Raw genomic sequence first — 18,998 nt, 5'->3', positions numbered from 1 at the left:
GCCCGCCCGCGGAGCCGAAGCGCGGCCGCGCAGCCGCTCCCGGCCCGGCCCCGCCCGCTGCTCTCGGTATGGCGGCGGCGGGCGGCGGCAGCAGCTGCTTCGTGCTGGGCGCCTCCGGGGAGACGGGCCGGGTGCTGCTGCGGGAGCTGCTGGCCCGGCGGGCCTTCGCCCGGGTCACGCTGATCGGGCGGCGCCGGCTGAGCCTGGGCGAGGCGGAGGCGGCCGTGGTGCGCGGGCCGGGGGACAGGGCTGGCCGTGGCGGCGGGGAGCGGGCCGGCGGCGCTGACCCTCGGCCTTCCCGCAGGAGCAGGCGGTGGTGGACTTCGAGCGGCTGGGCGAGCACACCGCCGCCTTCCAGGGACACGACGTGGGCTTCTGCTGCCTGGGCACTACCAGGGCCAAGGCTGGCGCAGTGAGTGGGGACCCCCTGAGCCCCGGGCGAGCAGGGGTCCCGCCTGTCCCCTCCCCTGCCCGCTCCCTGCCCCGCTGACCCTCCCCTCTCCCCGCAGGATGGCTTTGTCCGTGTGGATCGGGACTACGTGGCGCAGGCAGCCGAGCTGGCGCGGGCAGGGGGCTGCAAGCACTTTATCCTGCAGTCCTCCCGGGGGGCAAACGCACAGAGCCGCTTCCTCTACCTCCGCGTGAAGGTGAGGGGGCTGCTGGGGTGGGCTCCTGATGCTCGTGCAGGAATCACGGGATGCCAGGAGGTTCGGGAAGCAAGCAAGAGCTGAGGTTTAGAGATGCAAATGACTCTGAGGGGCCTCCTGCTGCTGTGGGACAAGGGAGGGGGCTGGCTGGACAGCTGTGCAACTGGCTTCTTATAAAGCAGCACAACACCTGCATGCAGCGTCTGCCTCCCTCCTCAAACTCCAGAAACATCTGCTGGGGTCTCCAGCCCAACAACAGTTCCCCAGTCTTAAGCTGGGATAGCTTCACAGCTATGTGGGAAGCTCAGGACTGTGGCCAGGTGAGACATGAACTATCTCCTGAGGGAAGGCCTGCAGGCTCCCCAGGGAGGACCACACCCGTCGCAAAAGCTTTTTTGTCCATGTGTTGCGTGCTGCTGGACTCAGAGCTGCCTGCCAGCGCCTTGTGCCACCTGGATCCATCTCCAGGCTGGATGCTGAGTCCAGATGCTCTCCGGAGCAGCCTGTTGCAGTTTAGCACAGTTTAGTGATGGTTGCAAGGGCGCACTGCTGAGCCGTGGTCCGTGTCCACCACGGGCCCTCGCCCCGGCTGCCTGGCCTGGAGAGCTGATCCCTGCCTGGCCTGCTCCAGCCTCACATGTGTGTTAGTGCCACCCTGCCCTCGGCTCAGCAGCCCTCTCCTGACTGTTCATGGGGGGTGGCAGGGATGGTGCTTGCAGTCATCCTTGTCTCCTTTCGTCCTGCCTGGCTGCTCTGACAGGGAGAAGTGGAAAACCTGGTCCAGGCTGTTGGTTTTGATCACTGTACCATTCTCCGGCCAGCGTGAGTAGTGTGGAGGAGGGAGGGCACAGGGTGCAGGGTTGCCAGGGCAGCAGGGAAATGCTTCAATGGGAGATGGAGGAAGAGAAAGGATACATGAGGGTAGGGCTGGGGAGGGAAGTGAAGAATGCCAGCAGCAGCAAATGCAGCTCATGGATGAGCAGACTGCTTTCCAGTGCTGCAGGGAGCAATCTCTGCAGTTTCCTATGGCCCATTCCACTGCTAGTGCCATGCACCATGCAAGGACAGGAGCTTTGGGCTGAAAGCATAGGTTGAGGCACATAGGTCAGAGCTTAGCTCCAGATGGAGAGGGAACACTCCCCTGTGTCCTTTCCGGTGTACTGTGCTCTTGATACCTAGGAGAACTGGAATTCTGCCCTCATCAGCACAGTGGGGAAAGGAGTTTAGTATCCGAGGGCTCAGCTCTGTCACATTCCATGACCCTGTCAAGACCCCAAAGCCCATGTCAGTTCAGGGAGCCTCTCTGGGCCCTGGTGCAGCTGGAGAACTCAGTCTCTGGCTCTCACCGTGGATTGTTTCATGCTGACCCACCTCACCTGCTTGCTCTGCAGGGTGCTGCTGTGCAGGCGCCAGGAGTCCCGGCCCATGGAGTGGATAGCCCAGCAGTTCTTGGGCGCTGTGGCTCGGCTGTTCCCCACCGCTTACTCAGTGCCTGTGGAAATGGTGGCCAGGGCTATGGTGGCCTGTGCACTGCAGCCAGGAGAGGGCAAGGTAAAGGTGCTGGAGAACAGGGCCATCCATGAGCTAGGAAAGGCAGTGCCACAGCAGGGCACATAGGGCAGCAGCGATGACGCACAGGAGCTTGGTTCACTCTTCAGATGCTCTCTGGGGTGAGGATGAACGCACACATGGGAGAGGTGTGGGGTGCTTGCATGGCTAGCGTGGAGCCAGAGGTACATCCACTTCTTTGCACTTTGGCTGATTCTCTCAAGGGATCAAAAATGCAGGTGCTGGCTGCTGGGTGGGGATAAACAATGTGCTCTGCTGCCTGGATCCATAATACAAATACGGGTAAAGATGATGTAATCCAGGCCTTGAATAAAACCCTGTGACTGATCTGGTTGTGCCAGCTTTGTGTTGAAATAATGTCTGTCACCCACATGTCAATAACCCAGCCTCAGCCTCATGTGCTCAGATCGTGTCACTTCAGAGAATGCTCACAGGCAGGTGACAGGCACAGGAAGGCAGCTGCCTGTGTGGAGGCTGCACTTGACAGAGCACATGGTGGCACCAGTGCTGTTTGGATAGCAGAGCTCCTGGATGCTCAGCAGCAGCTGCTGAGGCGCCAGGAGTGGTGGCTCTGCCTGCAGCAGGTCTGTGCAGACACTGCTGGGCTCATCTGCTCTGGGTGCAGGGCTCTAGGGACGCTGCTGCTCACACCTGGCCTGCCACTTGGGACCTGTAGTCACAGAAACACCATGCAAGTACTTGCAAACGCCCGTCCCTCTGGGCTTTCCTTGCAGGCACGAAAGAGCCTGAACCCAGCCCCGTTTTCCCAGGAGTGCTCTGCATGTGCAAATGTTGAGGTCAGCCCTGTGCACACCATGTAGGGGGCTTGCTCCTGCCCAGGTGCCAGAAGGGGAGCAGGCACGAGGAGCAGGGCAGTGTCCCAGGCCCCGGCTGCTCTCAGGCCTCGTGCTCGGGGTCGAGGAACTCGGTGGCTCCCCACAGGGGATGCAGAACATACGTGACTCCCAAGTTCCCTGCTGGCCAGAGTCCCAGTGCTCCGGGTAACGCTGCTTTCCAGGATTCTCTGACCTCACCCACGGCTCCTGTGTCAGTGACTTGGATGTGGCAAATGGAGGGAGCCTAGATCTCATCTCCTCCTTCTACACAAGCATTTCCATCGTTGGCTTGGGCCTCAGGAAGTTGGTGCAGGCAGTGAGACAGTGTAGGCCTGCACCTAGGCAACTCCTCAGCCATGTGAGGGGCTCAGTTCAAAGAGGCCACAGAGCCACAGCTACTGATAAAGACTGTCCCAGTGAGAGCAAAACACCTTGAGAGCAGTGCACAAAGGGAAATGAGAGCTAGGCTGGTCAGCATCACGCAAGTATGAGGAGCACAGAGGCTGGTCGCCTGCAACACTGGCTTACACAGGCATGGTGCACTCAACGCTCAAAGAGATTTTTATTAAAAGGGCACATGCTTATATGAGGGAGTGCAAATGAACATCTGAAGTGGCAGGACCTTAAAGAAGGGAAAATTGAGATGAGAGAATAAAAAAAAAGAATTCAAGCTCTGGAAAAACCAGGTGGAAAGCGAGCCACAGAAGATGTGAGAAAGCATCCTAAAGGCATAAACATGAATTATGGCTATGTGAGAAGCAGAAAGTTCTCCAGGGAGGCTCAAGGACAGGATGTGATCAGGCTCTATAGGAAGGAATGAGCCATCAAAGAAAGCCTCGCTGAGTTACTTGCACTGCCCTTTGCTGTTAGGGAGCTCACACTACCATCATTCCTTAGGGGACACACATTTGCATGACTGTCCCAAAGCATGCAGGGGAAAAAAATATTTTTTAACACCATTTTTAGAACACATGGTTAAGTCAGCCAAAAGGAGCGCTCAGATGAATGTCCAAATACTCTCCTGGGTGGCAATTGCAGTGATCCCTTTACCAAAAGGTCAATATTATTAAATATGATGCTAGTTCTTAAAAAGTTCCAGTGGGAACCAGGAAACAGCAAAGCAGCTAGGCTGCCTTCTGTAAAAGGCACATTGCTAGAAAGGATCATAGAGTCTGGAAATAACAGGGCCAAGGATAAATTGGTTGTAATGGAGATTCCATGTGGCTTTTGAGGGGTCAGTTGCAAGGCACAAGCCTGGATCCCTCTTGGAGGAAACCAGCCATTGTGTACACAAGAAAATCTGCTCCTCAGAGTGCACTCAGATCTCCAAAAAGCTCTCCCAGAAGGGCTCTTAAAGAAATTAGGCTGTCATGGGAAGATGAGGAAGGTCTGTGTAGTTTCTTATTGGAAATATTTTCTTAGCACTCCAAAGCTTTGAAGCACACAAAACAAACATTTCTTGCTGGACAAAACTCTGTGGAAAATGCAAGCCATTTCTGTGTAACCCTTGTTTCTGCTCAGTGGTAAAGGTTTCTTTTTCAGTGTTTCAGATAAATCTGTGTTAAAATGCTCAGCTGCAATCCCAGCACACAGTATAGCTTCCTTATCACCCTCCCACATGGAGTTTCCTCACACACTTTGGACCTCAGTTGCCCAATTTGCTCTGTGCACTCCTTAAACCCCCACCCCAGAGCTTTAGAAGAGATTTTAGACCACTGGTCACTGAATTACGGCAGAGAGGATTTGCTCACCTAGGGCTGAAGGAGGTGAAGGAGGCTAAAGTCTGCAGGGAAGAGGCCCAGTCCCTCCAGGGGTTCTCACTGGGGAGAGCTCCACGTTCTGTGAGCAGCAGGAGCCTGCAGAGACGGAGCCGAGTGCTTGGCACACCTGGCGGGGCTCTGGGATTTCCAAGGGTGCACAGCCCTGGCTGCAGCTGGCGGGAGAGCAGAGCAGGGAAGGGTGCTCAGGGGCAGCAGTAGCACAGAGCACCTGGTCCCACAGAGCCACGTTCTCCCGGGGTTCCCATGCTGGCTTTATTACAGAAGATTGGTGATGGAAGGACACTGCCCTGCCAAGGGCTCAGCAGTGGGGGTTGCCCAGGAGTGCCCTGGCCCTGCAGTCCCTGCCAGTCCTGAGCTGTGAGAGCCACCAGCCCCTCTTGCCCGGCCCACGCTGCCACCACCTTCCCTGCCTGAGCAGCCAGCACAGCCTCCTGCAAACAGCACCACGCTTCAAAGGGGCTCTTCAGAACAGCCTCTGAGCTGGCACTCTGTGACATCCCGGTGACATCCCTGATGAGCTCTGTGGCCCCAAGGGCACTGGCACAGCCCAGCAAAGGTGCAGTTTGCAAGGCTATGTTCCTCCAGAGAGCCGGGGCTGCACCCCAGCTGCTGGGAGATGGGGCCACTGATGGGGGTGAGGCACCTTCGAGCTCCTCCTGAGTCCTTTGAGAACAGGGCAGAATGAGAACAACCTGGAAGAGTAAAGGACCTCCATCCCTTGTGGGTGCTGCTCTTCCCTTCCCCACTCTGTGGGACACAAGAGAGGCTGGTGGGCACCTCCATGCCAGCAGAGGGAAGGGCAGCCCACCACACCCTGGCTCTGATCCCTTGCCCGAGTGCATCTTGGGGGCTGTAATCAGCCCAAGCCATTATTATCTGAGCATCTCATCCTCTGAAATTGTTAGCTGTACTTTTTTTCTTTCAGTTTCCACTACAGACCAGCACAAAGCCAGGCCAAGCTCTCCAGGGAGGCACAGTTTCCGGCAGACTTCCAGCTTTCACTTACTCAGATGCCTGAACACAGGCAGTGTGTTGCTGCATAATCCCACAACAGGTGCAAAATCCAGCCAGAAGCCAGAGCCAGGCAGGCACATCTCTGACACAGCACAAGGGAAAGGGGACCAAGAGCTGAGCTGCAATGTAACCCTGGGTTTCACCCAGGAAAATGGTGGCTGTTAGTGCCCCTGGGTGTAGACAGCCAGGTAGGGAGCAAAGTCCCTATTCCCAGCTCCCAGTGTTAAACAAAGCACAGAGAGGCACATTTTCATAGTCACCCAGGAGCCAAGGTCTGAAACTAAAGTTGCCGATAGCCACCACCATTGTTGAAGCAGTGGATATTTGACATTAGCCACTGCCTAGAAATCAACAGCAAGATTTCTCACAAGCATTTTTATTTTTCTTAAAGTTCCATTTTTCACTCGAAAAATCTCACTTGAATGAAGCATTTCTACCTGGCTCTTCTAAATACTGACCTGCAGCCTGATGAATCATTAAAAGAAACGCTGTGGGCTTCCTGAAGTCCCCTAAACCTCAGCTTGGCCCTTCCAATTCCATTACCTGATCTCACCCCAGCAAATGCCCATTTTCCTCCCCCCTGTGTGAGCTGAGAGAGAAGAACGCACAGCCCAGCAGCCGGCGGGGCCGGCACTGGACGCGGGGCTGGCGAGGCTCCAGCCGCGGCGCTATATAGGAGCGAGGGAAGCGGCCGGGCTGCAGCCGGAGCCTCTGCTGCCGCTTCGGCCGTCGCTCGCACCCTTCTCGCGGCCCAGGGAGCTACAGCCTGCCAAGATGTGCAAAGGGTTAGCAGCGCTGCCCCACACGTGCCTGGAGAGGTGAGAGCGGCCGGGATGCGCGGGATGCCGGGGCTGCCTACCCGCGGGGCTCTGAGGGGCACAGGGGCCCTCCTGCAGCACACCCGCGATGGGCATCGCTCGTGGGGACTGCCAGGACCCAGCTCTGAGCGGGCAGGGAAGGGAAGCTGGCTGGGGTGGCACAGTGGCTGAGGTTCCTCGGAGGGATGAGCGCTGGCTTGGTCCCGAGCTCCCCACTCTGCCCTGGGAGTCGTTCTGCTGCGCGAGTTTGGGCTGCTCCAAACCCAGCCCTCCACCGTTCTGGGCAGGAGCGCTTCGTCCTCGGATCTTATCAATTTCCACACAACACGGGGAGGACAGGAGGAAAACATCAGGACAGAGGTTTTGCCTTTCTGAGGTGGAAACAGCCCTGTCTCTCCAAAGTGCCTCACGATCCTCTTTTAATTGCCTGCGTGCCACTGACACGTGGAATAGCCAGAGCTGGCCCCTCTCACAAGGCTCAGCCCTGTACAGGGCACCAGCTCTGCCCCCCTTGTGGCACCCATCCTCATCTCCATCCCTGTCCACCCTGGTTCTTGCCCCACAACCTGCCCCTGATGGTGGCAAAGGCTCCTCACAACCCCTTGGGAGCTCAGGCGGGCTCCAACCCCTCGCCATTTCCATGCTGATTGGAACCTGTCCTCTCCTCTGCTCCCATGGGCTTTGGAGGGGGTCCAGTGAGAAGCAGAGGTGCAAGCACCTGAGGTCTCACTGCAGCAGCAGGGCACTCAATGCTTCACCTAAGGGGGAAATTTAGGAATAGACTCAAGTGAATTCCTCAGTGAGGGTTCCCACACCTGCAAATGCCTTAGTCCTGGTTTTTGGATGAGACTGACAGTGGGAAATTCACTGCTCTGAGAGGAGCTCCAGAGAAGCTCCAGCTGAAATTGTGCCACTGAGGGCTGATGCTGCTTGCCCAAAAGGCAAATTCTCACCACAGGCACAAACAGGAGCACAGGCCTGTGATGGTTTTGTTGTTGGAAACTTGTCTTTCTGTGATGCTCCTGAATGCATGCTGACCTTGCCTGCTCCCCTGCAGTCTCCTGTGCCATGGGCAGCCAAGAGCACTCTTCCAGTTTCATGTGGGTGATCCACGTTTCTGCTCTGCTATCATCCTTGTTGCCACTCTTCTGACACTTTTTAACAGTAAATTTTCTTAATAAAGATCTTCTCCCAGTCCTGCTATGCTGATGTTTTCATCTGCTGTACCCTCAAATCCTCACTCTTGAAGGCTGCATTCACACTTTGACACTCAGAGTCAGGACTGCATTTGTCCCCTGTGCATCACGTTGGATTGCTCTTCCCAGCTGCTGCACTGCTGTGTCACAGACCCTCCTGCAGCTACTTCCAGCTCGTTCCCAAGCTCTGGTATCTGCTGCTCGCCACTGACCCCTTCCCAGAGTGGCTGAAGGCAGCTGCAAGCCCGCCTTCCCCAGCACATCCCCACAGGTGTGTGCTCCCTTCCCCACATGCCATCCATGGACTCACCTCCCTCTGCACCTGCCCACCCAAGGAGCTGCTCCCCCAGGTCCCCCCACAGCTGCCTTCTGTGTTTTCTGGCCTCTTCAGACAGGCATGATAGGTTGAAAGGAATCTCTTCCTACGGCCAGAAGAGCCTTGACTCCTCTCCAATAGACCATATTTGTCCATGTGTCCACCACGGGTCTGACACAGCTGCCACTGACATGCCTGTACAGCATCACTCTTGCAGTTCTGTGGCTCCTCAAATACCCTCGGGAGGCTTTTGCAGGTGAAGGGACATTTCTCCTGGCCCCTCCCTGCCCTCAGGCACAGCACCACCTTTAGCTTTCAGCTATGGCTTTAAACTCCTTTGAGGTTCTATTTTTGTTTCGCTTTTAAAGCTGGAGTCTCTCCTGGCCCTCCCCAGCAGCCCTTCTTGTCCTTGATATGTTTGACAGAGCCCATATTTTCTATTAATGCTTCTTGGAAGCTATTTCTCAGACTTTTTCTTGGCTTGCTCCCATATGTTCTCACAGTTGACCTTCCACCATTTACAGTCCTCTTGCTTTTTCTCACTTGGCCGGGGTTTTTTTCTTTAAAAGATGCCTTTTTTGTTTATAGCTGCCTTTTTCCTCCTGCTGTTTAGCCTTCCCTGAAGCCTTGCTTGATAGCTTGTAATCCATCTGCTGGAGGACGCCAGGATGGTGTCTTTAAATAGCCCTTCCTTCCCTCAGCCTGCAGGCTTTCAGCTCGCTCCTGCACTTCCTTGCTTCCCTTTAACCACCTTCCTTGTCTCTGCTGTCTCTACAGATGTCAGGCAGGTCCCCCTGCCAGGGAATGGCTCTGGCGCAGGGGGAAGGCTCCTGCTGCTGTCCCCACACCTGCAGGGCTCCAGCAGATTGGGCAGCTGCTGGGGTCCCTTGGCAGCACCCCGGGATGGAGCAGGATGGGGCTGCTGGGGCCTCAGTGCCTCTTGAGCCTGGCACTCTCGGCCAAGAGTCACTGTCAGGGGATGGGAATCAGAGAGCAGGGCTTTGAGCAAGGTCTAAGCACTTGCTGTGTGAAGCCGCCATCAGCTGCATCCAGACCTCGTGTAGGTGTTGGCCTCATCTGCACCAGGGCATGGGGTCCCCAGGGGCTGCTCCAACAGCAGCAGAGTCCTGCTCCTGTCTTGTCTTCCCAGCTCCTTGGGTCATCATGGGCTGAGTTTGACTCTGGGTGCCCCTGCTCCCAGCACAGCTCGTGTTATCCCTCTGCCTGCTCAGGAACTCCTGGTATCCACTGTCCTTGCTTCCAAGGGCAGCCCCCAGCCCCTCTGCTGCTGTTCCCCCCTGCTCCTGCCAGACGAGCCGCCCGTGATGGGACACGTAGTGCAGCTGCTTGGAAGGGACTGTCCCTGCTGCACAGCACCTGGCACTGGCAGGGGCTTGGTCCTGGCAACATCCTGACTCATCCCTCTCGAGCACTGCGAGAGGGACAAGGTGGCACCCAGTATTTCTGCTCAGACCCTCCTGAGAGATGCTCCCTGAGCCCATGTGTCCCCTTCCTGCAGGCACCTGTGGCCACAGGTGCAGATGCCTGGGAAAGGAGAGTCAAGGGAGAGGCCAGCCTGTCCCCTCAGCTTTCCTGTGGCTCCCTCTGCACCCAGCCACTGCTTTGGTGTTAAGGGGCTGCCCACTTCACCTGCTCCCCATCCCTACAACTGTGCCATCCCCATGGGTCAGGGCCATGCCAGGTGGTCCCAGTGTAGCAGCACTGGCCAGCAGGGTGCCAAGGGGCAGCTGAGGCTTGCCGGAGAGCTGGCCCCAGGACATCAAGGGCCAGCTCTGGCTTGGAGCACTTGTCTGCATTTTACTTGTTTACTTACAGCAGGATGAAGGGCAGCATCCCAGATGCTCTGTGTGGGAGCATGGTGACCTTGTCACCCTTTTCCTGAAGTCTTGAGCTCTCCAAGGTTCAGGTTTTCTCAGAAGCACTGGCAATGGGAAGTGTCCCTGTAGCTGCTGACGCTGTCCATGACAGCAGCTGGGTCTCCGTGCTGCACACCCGCTGCAGGCGGCCCCTGCAGCCCCAGGCTGGGCTGCTCCCTCTGCCTGGTCCTGCTGCCGACCTGCAGCAAGGGTGGCTGCTCACAGGCAGCTTTCTGCAGCAGAAACAGGGGGCAGCTGGCAGGGAGCAGAGCAGAGCAGAGCAGACACCCCTGTGCCAGGTCTCCAAATGTCACCCGTGGGGACTGGTGGGTGGAAACCAAAACACAGAGAGAGAGAGAGTTTTACGAGGAGGGAAAAAATCAAAGGAATTGAAATGAAATAGCAGACATAGCAATGGAGCGATCATCCACAGAGGGCTTGTGAAAATAAACAGCAGAGAGGAAAATTGCAGGGAGCCCTGCAGGCAGCTGCCGTCCAGCTTTGCCAGCCATGCCGAAAGCTCAGCCCAGCCTGTGAGGAGCTGTCTGTCCCCTCTCCTTCACCTCCTGTACCAGCAAGATAACCTGGAATCCACCAAATGTTGCTGTGCCAGGGAAAAGCCCTGCCCTGCAAAGGTGGGGACTGGGGGTGGCGAGGGGTGTCTGTTTTCACTCCTTCAGCCTCACACAGTACACCTGAGTGCTCCCTGCAAAAGCTCAGCCTGCTCTTGCTGCCACCCCTGAGCTGCAGTGGGCTAGGGGGCAGCCTCCTTAGCAATTTTAGATGCTCAGGACCTAATTACTTCTTGTCTTGCATGAAAGGGAACATTTTGGGAGACAGCTGGGCCTACTGCCAAGCCCCAGGACCCCCTGTTTTCTCTGCATCCTCCAAATGCAGGTCTAGAGCATGGCCTTGGTGCAATGGGAAGGGGCAGTCAGCCTTTGGCAGTCTTCAGCTCCTGAGACATTTTTTCCCTCTCTGCCCAGAGAAGGCAGCACCCAGGAGGTGCCTGTTTACAGGACCCTTCCCATTGCAGATATAAGGCTTAAGTATTACTGACAAACATGCTGTGTATCTCTATAAGGGCTCTGAGCGCTGTCAGCAGTGTGTGCTGGTGGCACAGTGTAGGGTGGCACCATGGGGCAGGCATCCCCCAGCACGGCCTCTTCTCCAAAACCAGCTCCTTCAGCTCCTCACCAGCCCCTCTCAAGCTCATCTCTATAGAGACTGAGCGGGGCACACACCCCCTCTAAGTCAGCCCCAGAACAGCCTGACAGCCCTGCTGATGCAATTATCCTGGCCACAGATGGGGACAGAGCAGGAGATCAAGATCAAGAGCTGCCGCTAATGCACAGTGCCTGTTTAGAAATGCCGCAGACAGGCACAGCCTTTACAGCATTAAGGTCCATTTGTTCATCTGGAATTAATTACAGAGTGGGTGCAGAGCAGGGACTGTGAGAGTCCCACTGCCCTGCTCCTCTGCCTGACCTGTCTCTGCTCCTCCCCTGCTGCAGAGCCAAGGAGATCAAGACGAAGCTGGGCACACTGCTCCAGAAGCCTGACTCAACCATTGACTTCATCATCCCCTACCCTGAGAAGCCAGAGAAGCCACCCAAGGCCCAGAAGTGAGTACTGCACTGGGTGGGCTGCAGCAGTATGTGTGCCCAGCCACTGGGGTGGATAGGAGCCCTTTTGGGATGCAGAGGAGCTGAGCCCTGCTGTGGGCTGGCACAGCAGCCTCTACATGGCAGGCAGCTTGTGGCACGCTCCTCGTGACCTGCCTGCTAGGTGCAGGCTCAAGAAGTTATGTCAGGGCAGCATGAGACATGTCAGGTAATACAGCTCTATGGAAACTAGATTTCCCATGGAAACTCAATTTACTTTTGGTGAGATTTCATGTTATTCGATAAAGGTTTTCTCAGAGGCATATGGCACTTGGACTTCTCTGAGTCACCTGCCTCAACCCAGAGGTGCCAGCCTCTGCAGCCATCCGGCTTTGGAGTGGCAGTGTGTCCCTGAGCTGGGTGCCCAGCCTCATGGCACGGCTGGCTCAAGGCAGCTTCATGGTGATGGGACCTCCTCACCCTATGGCCTTTGGCCTGAACATTGCTCCCCAGCACCAAGCTGGTGTATGGTACTGGCTTATCAACGTTATTTAAAGCAAATGAAACATTAATTATTTTGCCTGCCAATCCAGGGTGCAGCGGGTAACACACAGGGGGATGTTTGCCAGCACGGTGCCCGCCTGACATAGCGCTGCCCGGCGAGAGCTGCCCGTGCCAAGGAGGGCTGGCAGAGCCTGGTGGATTTTGTGGTTCTCACTCCATCACTGCCGTGCCCCAGATGCCTCTGTGACAGAGACATGTCCATCTCCATTAGCCATCCCTGCAGAAAGCCAGAGAACATCTCCACTCCCCACTCCCTGCTCTCTGGAGGAGCTGTTTTCTCCTGCACTGCATCACTGTGCAGCCCTGGCATCATTCACCTGTCAGCATCTCACTTGCAGTTAATATCATCCCAGGGACATTCAGATAATGGGAAAGTGAATTTGGTGGTTTCCAGGAAATCTGGGTTGTGTTAGGTTGCTGCAGTGATTCTCCTCCTCACTGGGGTGAGAAGTCACCTGACAGGGACATGGGGGCAGGGATAGCTTTGATCCTTGGCAGAAGTGCAAACACAGTTCAAGGTCCAGAAAGTGAAGGATAAGAACCACTGTCATGGTGCCTGCTGCTGATGGTTTGGTGACAGGTAAGGGCTGGTACCCACCCTGGGCAAGCCTGGCATTCCTGCCACTCTCCTCTCCCTGCTGGAGCCACATGGGCAGTGTGACATGGCTGGGCGCCAGCACTGTACTTCCCCCAGATCCACCACTGAAGCTCCTGTGCCCCCAGGAGCAGGATAGGCTGTCCTGCCCACTCTCCCTCCCTGCTCCCAGGGATGCTCTGCTCAGCCAAGGGGTTTCAGCCCTGACGTGTGGCCTCTGCAGCAGCAAAACAAGAGAGTGCACCACTGCCTTCAAGGGGTGGAGAAGGACCTCGGCCAGCCCAGCACTCAGTGCCGAGCAGGAGGGCCTCCCTGGCAGGGCTGCAGGGAAGGAGCTGGGAGCCCAGGGCAGTTTGGTGAAACTCCTCGGGGCTTAAATAAAACAACAAAAAGCCGCAAACAACAACAACAAAAAACCCAAACCAACAACAAAAACCCCACAAACCCGTTCCGTCTGACTGCAAACATCGCATTGAAAAGTATATTAAAGAAAAAAAAAAAAAAAAGAGGAAAAACGGTGCAGATGGAAAGCGCTGGAGGTTCCCGGTGGGAAGGGCGCCAGGGGCCGGGGCGCAGGGCGTGGGAACGGGGCGGGCGGGCTGTGGGAGCCGGGGACTCTGACCCGGCCCCGCAGCTCGGCCCGCAGTGACCGGGCCCCCGTGGCCAGCGGGAGCATCTTCCCCAGCCCAGCAGGAAAACACAGGGATGCTTCCCAGCCGCCCCTCCCGCCTGTGGGCCAGGAGGAGCCCTGTGGCTGCAGACGGGACTCGCTCTGCAGCTCCGCCGCAGCTCTGCCCAAGCCCGGGGGAGTTCGCCTTCCCCACGCCATCCTCACCCTCCCTGCACTCGGCTATCGCCCTCCCCTGGGCTGTGATGCAGCCCCATTCCATCCCCAGACCACTGCCTCTGCTCTGAAAGTCTCTGCAACGTGTTATTCCATTCCTCCCTGTTTTCAAAGGAATTATTAAAAACCCTGGAGCCCAGACAGGGCTGTGGGGTAACCATGGACCACCTGGGCTTTCTTTACTCTCGTCAGGCCCTCTCCAGAGGAAGCTCTGCAGTGGCGCGATTCCTTGGAGAAGCTCCTGCAAAACCCCTGTAAGTTCACATCTCCCTGCGGTTGGTCACCTCCCCTCTTTCCACGTGCCCTGGGGTGCTCAGGGAGGGCTTTGCCCCCCTGGCACTGCCAGTGCTGAAGTGAGGGCTCACCTCCCCCTTGCCCCCAGATGGGCTCGCCAGCTTCCGCAGCTTCCTGCGCTCCGAGTTCAGCGAGGAGAACGCCGAGTTCTGGGTGGCCTGCGAGGACTACAAGAAAACCAAGTCCCCTGTGAAGATGGCAGAGAAGGCCAAAAAGATCTATGAGGAGTTCATCCAGAATGAGGCACCCAAAGAGGTCAGTGGCCATGGGGCAGGAGATGGTACTGGGAGGGATGAGGCCGCAGCCCTGTCGGCCTCCATCCCAAAGCACAGAGATGGCCACAGAGCACCTCATGTGGTGGCTGAGAGGTCAGAGGGCTGTGTCCTTGTCAAGGGGCAGCCTCATCCTCACATGCTGCACTCCCATCCTTCACAACCCTGGAGCCCCTGTTTGCATGCTCAGCCTCTGCTGGGCTGTCTCCATCCATGGGCACCCCCAACACGTGCCTGTCCCCACCCTCCCCATGGAGGCGTGACATCAGTCATAAGGGATGACAATGTACAGTCATCTTCCTCCCCAAGTTAGCTTTGCAGCAGGACAGAGCTCATCCTGACAGCTTTGCCACCAATAATTCTACCAGAGAAATGAATCTGCCTCAGTCCCTCCCCTCACCCTTTGCGTGATTGCTGGTGGGACAGAGCGGCGAGGGAAGACCATCACTCAGCCCTCCAAAGGCAGGCTCCCATCCCTCTGACACTCTCATGACAGGTGAACATCGACCACTTCACCAAGGCTGTGACCATGAAGAACCTGGTGGAGCCATCACCAACCAGCTTTGACATGGCCCAGAAGAGGATCTTTGCCCTGATGGAAAAAGACTCCCTGCCCAGATTTTTGCGGTCGGAGTTTTATCATGAATTAATCAAGTAGCAATGCAGCAGGGCTGTGAAAGGCATCCCTGCTGCTTCTCTCTAAACACCTGCCCCTTCTCCTGCAGCTGCTTTGCTTTCTCGATACCACCTAGAGCACTCAGAGGTGTTGCTAAGCTTCTCCCCCATGCTTTGGACTGTCCGGTGTCCTGGTGTTTCCTCTCTTACTATCTCTTTCCTCTCCCACAAAAGACCAATTTGCAGAAACTCCCTGGAGTTGGGACGCAGAAGGGTGAGGGAGCAGCCCCAGCTCTGCAGTGACCAGGAGCCTTGTGGCCAGCTGACACATCCCTGATGCTGCGGAGCTTGGCATTAGCTGGAGGCTCCGAGGTGCTGATTTTGCCTTCTTAGGGCTCCTTAGAACATGACAATTTTCCTCAGTGTTGCCCATATTGCCGGCTTGGCCCAGGCTCGCTCCCTTCTCCCACCTTCCCCAGCTGCTGCTGAGAGTGCACAGGTACCTGCAGGTGCTCCCCTTCCTTGCCAAGGTGAAGTGAGACACATCCACTGTCCGATTTGCATCACCTTCCCTCCGAAAGCAGCCAGTCAGCAGGCGCAGTGACAGCCGGCCAGGGACAGGGGCACGGCAGGGACACCAGTGACACTGACATGTACAGCAAGGATGGCACTGTGACAAGGAGGGCAGGGACCGCTGTACGGCAGAAGCAGGTGCTGCAGGGAATGCCTGGCTGGCACCAGGGGTGAGCAGAGCGAGCCTGTGGCACCTCTTCCCCAGCAGCTCCACTCGAAGTCAGCCTGTGTGCTTCCCTCTAAATACAAAAACAACAGGATAAAATGAGACCTGTTGGTCCAAAACACTGGGACTGCTTAGCAACGCCGAACTCCTGCTCACTCCAACCTTTGCACAGCGCCCTGAGCTGCCAGGGCACATCCTGTGCCACATCCCAGTGCACAGCCCTCGTGGTGTGCTGGGATGCAGCTCTGGGGGCTGCCACGGGCTCTCTTGTTGCAGTTGATTCTCTCTGCAGTAGGCACGCCAAAGCAATGCTCCTGAACAAACCCAGCATCGCACAGGAGGAAGGGAGGACGTGCTGGGGAAAAAGAAAGCTAAAATTCCAGCTGTTCAGGTCCAATTTGAAAAATCCAAACCAAACACACACCCACCATTGGAAACGTGAAAAATAACCCCCGGCTTCTAGAACAGCATGTAGACCCTGCTAAGTTTGTGTAGCCTTCATCTCTCTCTGCTGTCTCCTCCTCTCTACCCAGGCCATGTGTTTCCATAGGCTGTCTCTAAAAAGGACTAGCTGCTTTCTAATGATTCAAAGCCAGCCCTCTGCTAAGAGAATAAATCACACCTGAGGAAGGGGCAAGGGCATACATGAAAAGCAGCCCACAGGATCTCATTTCAGCTTTGAGGGAAATGTGACAAACCCCTGCTCCACAGGGCCCAGATGGTTCATCCCTGAGTTGGTTTCCTGGTGCATCATCCACAGGGTCATGGCTCGCAAGGAGCTGCTTCAACCAGCAGCCTGACAGGTGCCATCAAAACATCCGTGGCCCTGCTGCCCACGGGCATTCGGGGCTGCTCTGCCTCACTGCAAGTCATGGGACTCTAAGCAAAATGCAGTAACATAAACAATGGATTTGCCAGTCTCTTCAAGACTTTCAAAATCTGATCAAAACCCCACCAGTCTCAAATATTTACACATTGTCACTATGGCAATGAAGAAAAATACATCCCAAGCAGCAGGAAATGGGCAGGAGTGGGGAGGCAGGGGAAGGATGGAGGCAGTCACAAATGTGACTCTTTTTTTAAGCTCTGGAGCAAAAGGCCTGGGAAAGTCGGTGCTGGAGCAGCAGGGTCGATGCTTGCAGGCATTCCCCTGGGGTGAATGCAGAGGGTGGCTTGGGTGACCTAAAGAGCCCAGGGGAGCCCATGAGCAGTAGGAGGGTCCCATCAAAAGGGCACAGGACCCCCCAGCAGTGTCCATCGTTCAGTGGGCAACAAGGGGGAGGCAGAAGTAGGGCTAGGTGTGGGATGGGGGGCTTGGCCAGCCCCTCTGCTGCCGCGTGCTCCCCCCACCTCTGCCTGCACACGCTCCCTGCACCCTCCCAAAGTCTCCATGAACTGGTGTCAATTCAAGTGGATTCAGCATGTTCAAGCTCCTCATTTATAGCATGACTCAGAAAAGCAAAACGGAACAGACTTCCCTGCAGGAAGACCTGGATCTTTCATTTCTGCTTAATCTTTGGCAGCTATTTCCAGGTTCCCTCACATGTTTCACAGTTAAATGCCACCACCACCACCACTGCCATAGAGTGGGGATGCTGCTGGAGGCTCTTGCTATGCACCATCAAATCCTGGGACGTCACTGCTGCAGCAACAACACATGGGGCAGGGAGAAGGTGTCTGGGTATGTGTGTGCTGGAAAGAAAGGCACAGGCTGGATTCAGGCTGGATTCAGGAGAAATGCCACAGCTCTGTTGGCAACCCCTCCCTGGCTCAATTTCTGTTAAAATGTTGGAAGTCTACTCTGGGGGCTGCCCGTGATCTACTGGGTGGCCAGAAAATGTGGCCACTGAAGCGTTTTGGAGCTCTAGGGAAGTTGTGTTTGTGTAGAAGGGCCATTTGGCTAATTACTCCAGCAGGCTTGCCCAGAAAGGTGACAACACCTGTACCAGCCCCAGGCCCAGCTTTCCATTAGCCCACAGGTATTTGCTATTGGGCTGATGCCAGCCATCATATTTCAGGTAGGAGATACTTCATGTATTTTATCACTCTAGCTCTTGTGAAATGTGGCATATATAGCAGTATGTAATACAATATGTACATCTGTATTCCCGTATTCATATATACACGTGCACACACATATATACTTGTAACATGGGTATCTTGGCCCCCTGAGAGTCAGAGAGCCAAAAAGCAGAGTTTCCACACCACAAAGATGTAGTGCCTAGGGTCCATCACAGAGAGGAGTGTGTGTGGGTTTTGCATTGTTCCAGACCCTCCTGAGGGAAACCTTGGCCATCCAGCTGAGAGAACACAATGGTGCATCCTTCAGGATCACCCTGTGCCCGTGGCCTCTGTGTGCCATCCTGGCACCTGGGCTGGTGCAGGAGGCAGGTCTCATGCCCCTCGAGGGACCCCTATCTCTGCCGTGGGGCAAGGCAGCCCCACGCTGCAGCCAGGGGCATGGGGCACCAGGCACTGCCTCCACGCCACCCTGGCACCCAGTCCCTGCCACAGGCACATGTGGAAAATGGCTCCCTGCTGCTGCACACCCCAGAGGGACACCAGAGGATGGTTTGATGTGTGTTCTATGGTGACTTCAGCGACATGGAGCCTCGCACCTCATCAATCACAGGGAGAACCACACAGCTCTTGCCCTGCGTGCTGAGGCTGGGCACCACCAGGGCTGCCCAGTCCCTGACTTGGGCACTGCCAAAGCCCAGTGGCTGAAAGCGTCCCAGAGCTCATCCAGGCTCCCCTCAGGCCTTGGTCACTCCCTGGGAGGGTGCTGCATGCTGTGGCCAAGGGCTGGAGCAAAGGCAGGAGGGCACATCAGCTCCTCCCACCCAAGAGCTGCAGGTTTTCAGTCTGGAGTTCTCCATGGGACAGTCATGTGGGGAAGATGTGGGGAGCTGGTGTGCACTGAGGAGCTGTGTTAACCCATATTCATGTACCACTCAGTAATCCACACATAAACATGTATTTCTGCTACTGTCTCAATGGACTGTTCATTTTGTCTCTTTGTTCTGAAGGTGCAGCACTTTCTTACCCACTATAGAGCACTCCCAAAACTTATACCCAAAAGTCTCTGGGAGCTTATATTGCATGATGCAGTGGTTTCTCAGTGAACTGGAAAGGGAATCACCCCAGGGAGCTGATCCAGGAGAACACCCCAAGGCCAGTGCAGCACAGCACCCCTGGTCCTACGCTGCCTCAGGCTTTGGCTCCCAGGGTCAGCTCAGGCTCCAGCAGCTGGAGCTGGGGCTGAGCAAGAGCCAGGCCTGCTCTCTGCACCCACAGGGCATGGCCCAGGGACAGGCTCAGCTTTGGGATAAAATGTGTTCTGTCCATTCAGGGTTGCAACACATCTGCATCAGGGAAGGGCTCCTTGATCTTCCCCACTCCAAAGCTGTCAGGGGG

At 56.2% G+C, this 18,998-nt stretch overlaps 2 protein-coding genes across 3 annotated transcripts; both read left to right on the top strand.

Moving 5' to 3' along the window:
- The first annotated feature begins 36 nt into the window (after positions 1-36).
- Positions 37-2,541, top strand: HTATIP2 (HIV-1 Tat interactive protein 2). 2 transcript variants are annotated; one of them, XM_058809002.1, is made up of 5 exons: positions 37-227; positions 305-412; positions 510-647; positions 1,408-1,469; positions 2,039-2,541. In XM_058809002.1, exons 1-5 carry the CDS (start codon positions 69-71, stop codon positions 2,262-2,264), a joined length of 693 nt encoding a protein of 230 aa, XP_058664985.1. In that variant the 5' UTR covers positions 37-68; the 3' UTR covers positions 2,265-2,541. The 2 variants fall into 2 exon arrangements, with proteins under 2 accessions (XP_058664985.1, XP_058664986.1); XM_058809003.1 differs by lacking the exon at positions 1,408-1,469.
- A 3,999-nt stretch (positions 2,542-6,540) lies between these two features.
- Positions 6,541-18,556, top strand: LOC131560323 (regulator of G-protein signaling 5). The gene is made up of 5 exons (XM_058809004.1): positions 6,541-6,665; positions 11,569-11,679; positions 13,854-13,915; positions 14,044-14,210; positions 14,724-18,556. The coding sequence occupies exons 1-5, from the start codon at positions 6,622-6,624 to the stop codon at positions 14,883-14,885; spliced, it is 546 nt and encodes a 181-aa protein (XP_058664987.1). The 5' UTR covers positions 6,541-6,621; the 3' UTR covers positions 14,886-18,556.
- Positions 18,557-18,998: the final 442 nt, after the last annotated feature.

Source organism: Ammospiza caudacuta, chromosome 7 (genome assembly GCF_027887145.1).
Source record: "Ammospiza caudacuta isolate bAmmCau1 chromosome 7, bAmmCau1.pri, whole genome shotgun sequence".
In the NCBI taxonomy this organism is placed as follows: domain Eukaryota; kingdom Metazoa; phylum Chordata; class Aves; order Passeriformes; family Passerellidae; genus Ammospiza; species Ammospiza caudacuta.
Note: the sequence above shows the minus strand (reverse complement) of the source record. Positions and strands in the feature narration are given on the sequence as shown.

Bases quoted from the DNA above. Each gene is read 5' to 3' on its own strand.
- HTATIP2 (XM_058809002.1), top strand. From the start codon at position 69: ATGGCGGCGGCGGGCGGCGGCAGCAGCTGCTTCGTGCTGGGCGCCTCC. The intron at 228-304 runs GTGCGCGGGCCG...GCCTTCCCGCAG, and splicing joins GCGAGGCGGAGGCGGCCGTG to GAGCAGGCGGTGGTGGACTT. The intron at 648-1,407 runs GTGAGGGGGCTG...CTGCTCTGACAG, and splicing joins TCCTCTACCTCCGCGTGAAG to GGAGAAGTGGAAAACCTGGT.
- LOC131560323 (XM_058809004.1), top strand. From the start codon at position 6,622: ATGTGCAAAGGGTTAGCAGCGCTGCCCCACACGTGCCTGGAGAG. The intron at 6,666-11,568 runs GTGAGAGCGGCC...CCCCTGCTGCAG, and splicing joins CCCCACACGTGCCTGGAGAG to AGCCAAGGAGATCAAGACGA. The intron at 13,916-14,043 runs GTAAGTTCACAT...CCTTGCCCCCAG, and splicing joins GAAGCTCCTGCAAAACCCCT to ATGGGCTCGCCAGCTTCCGC.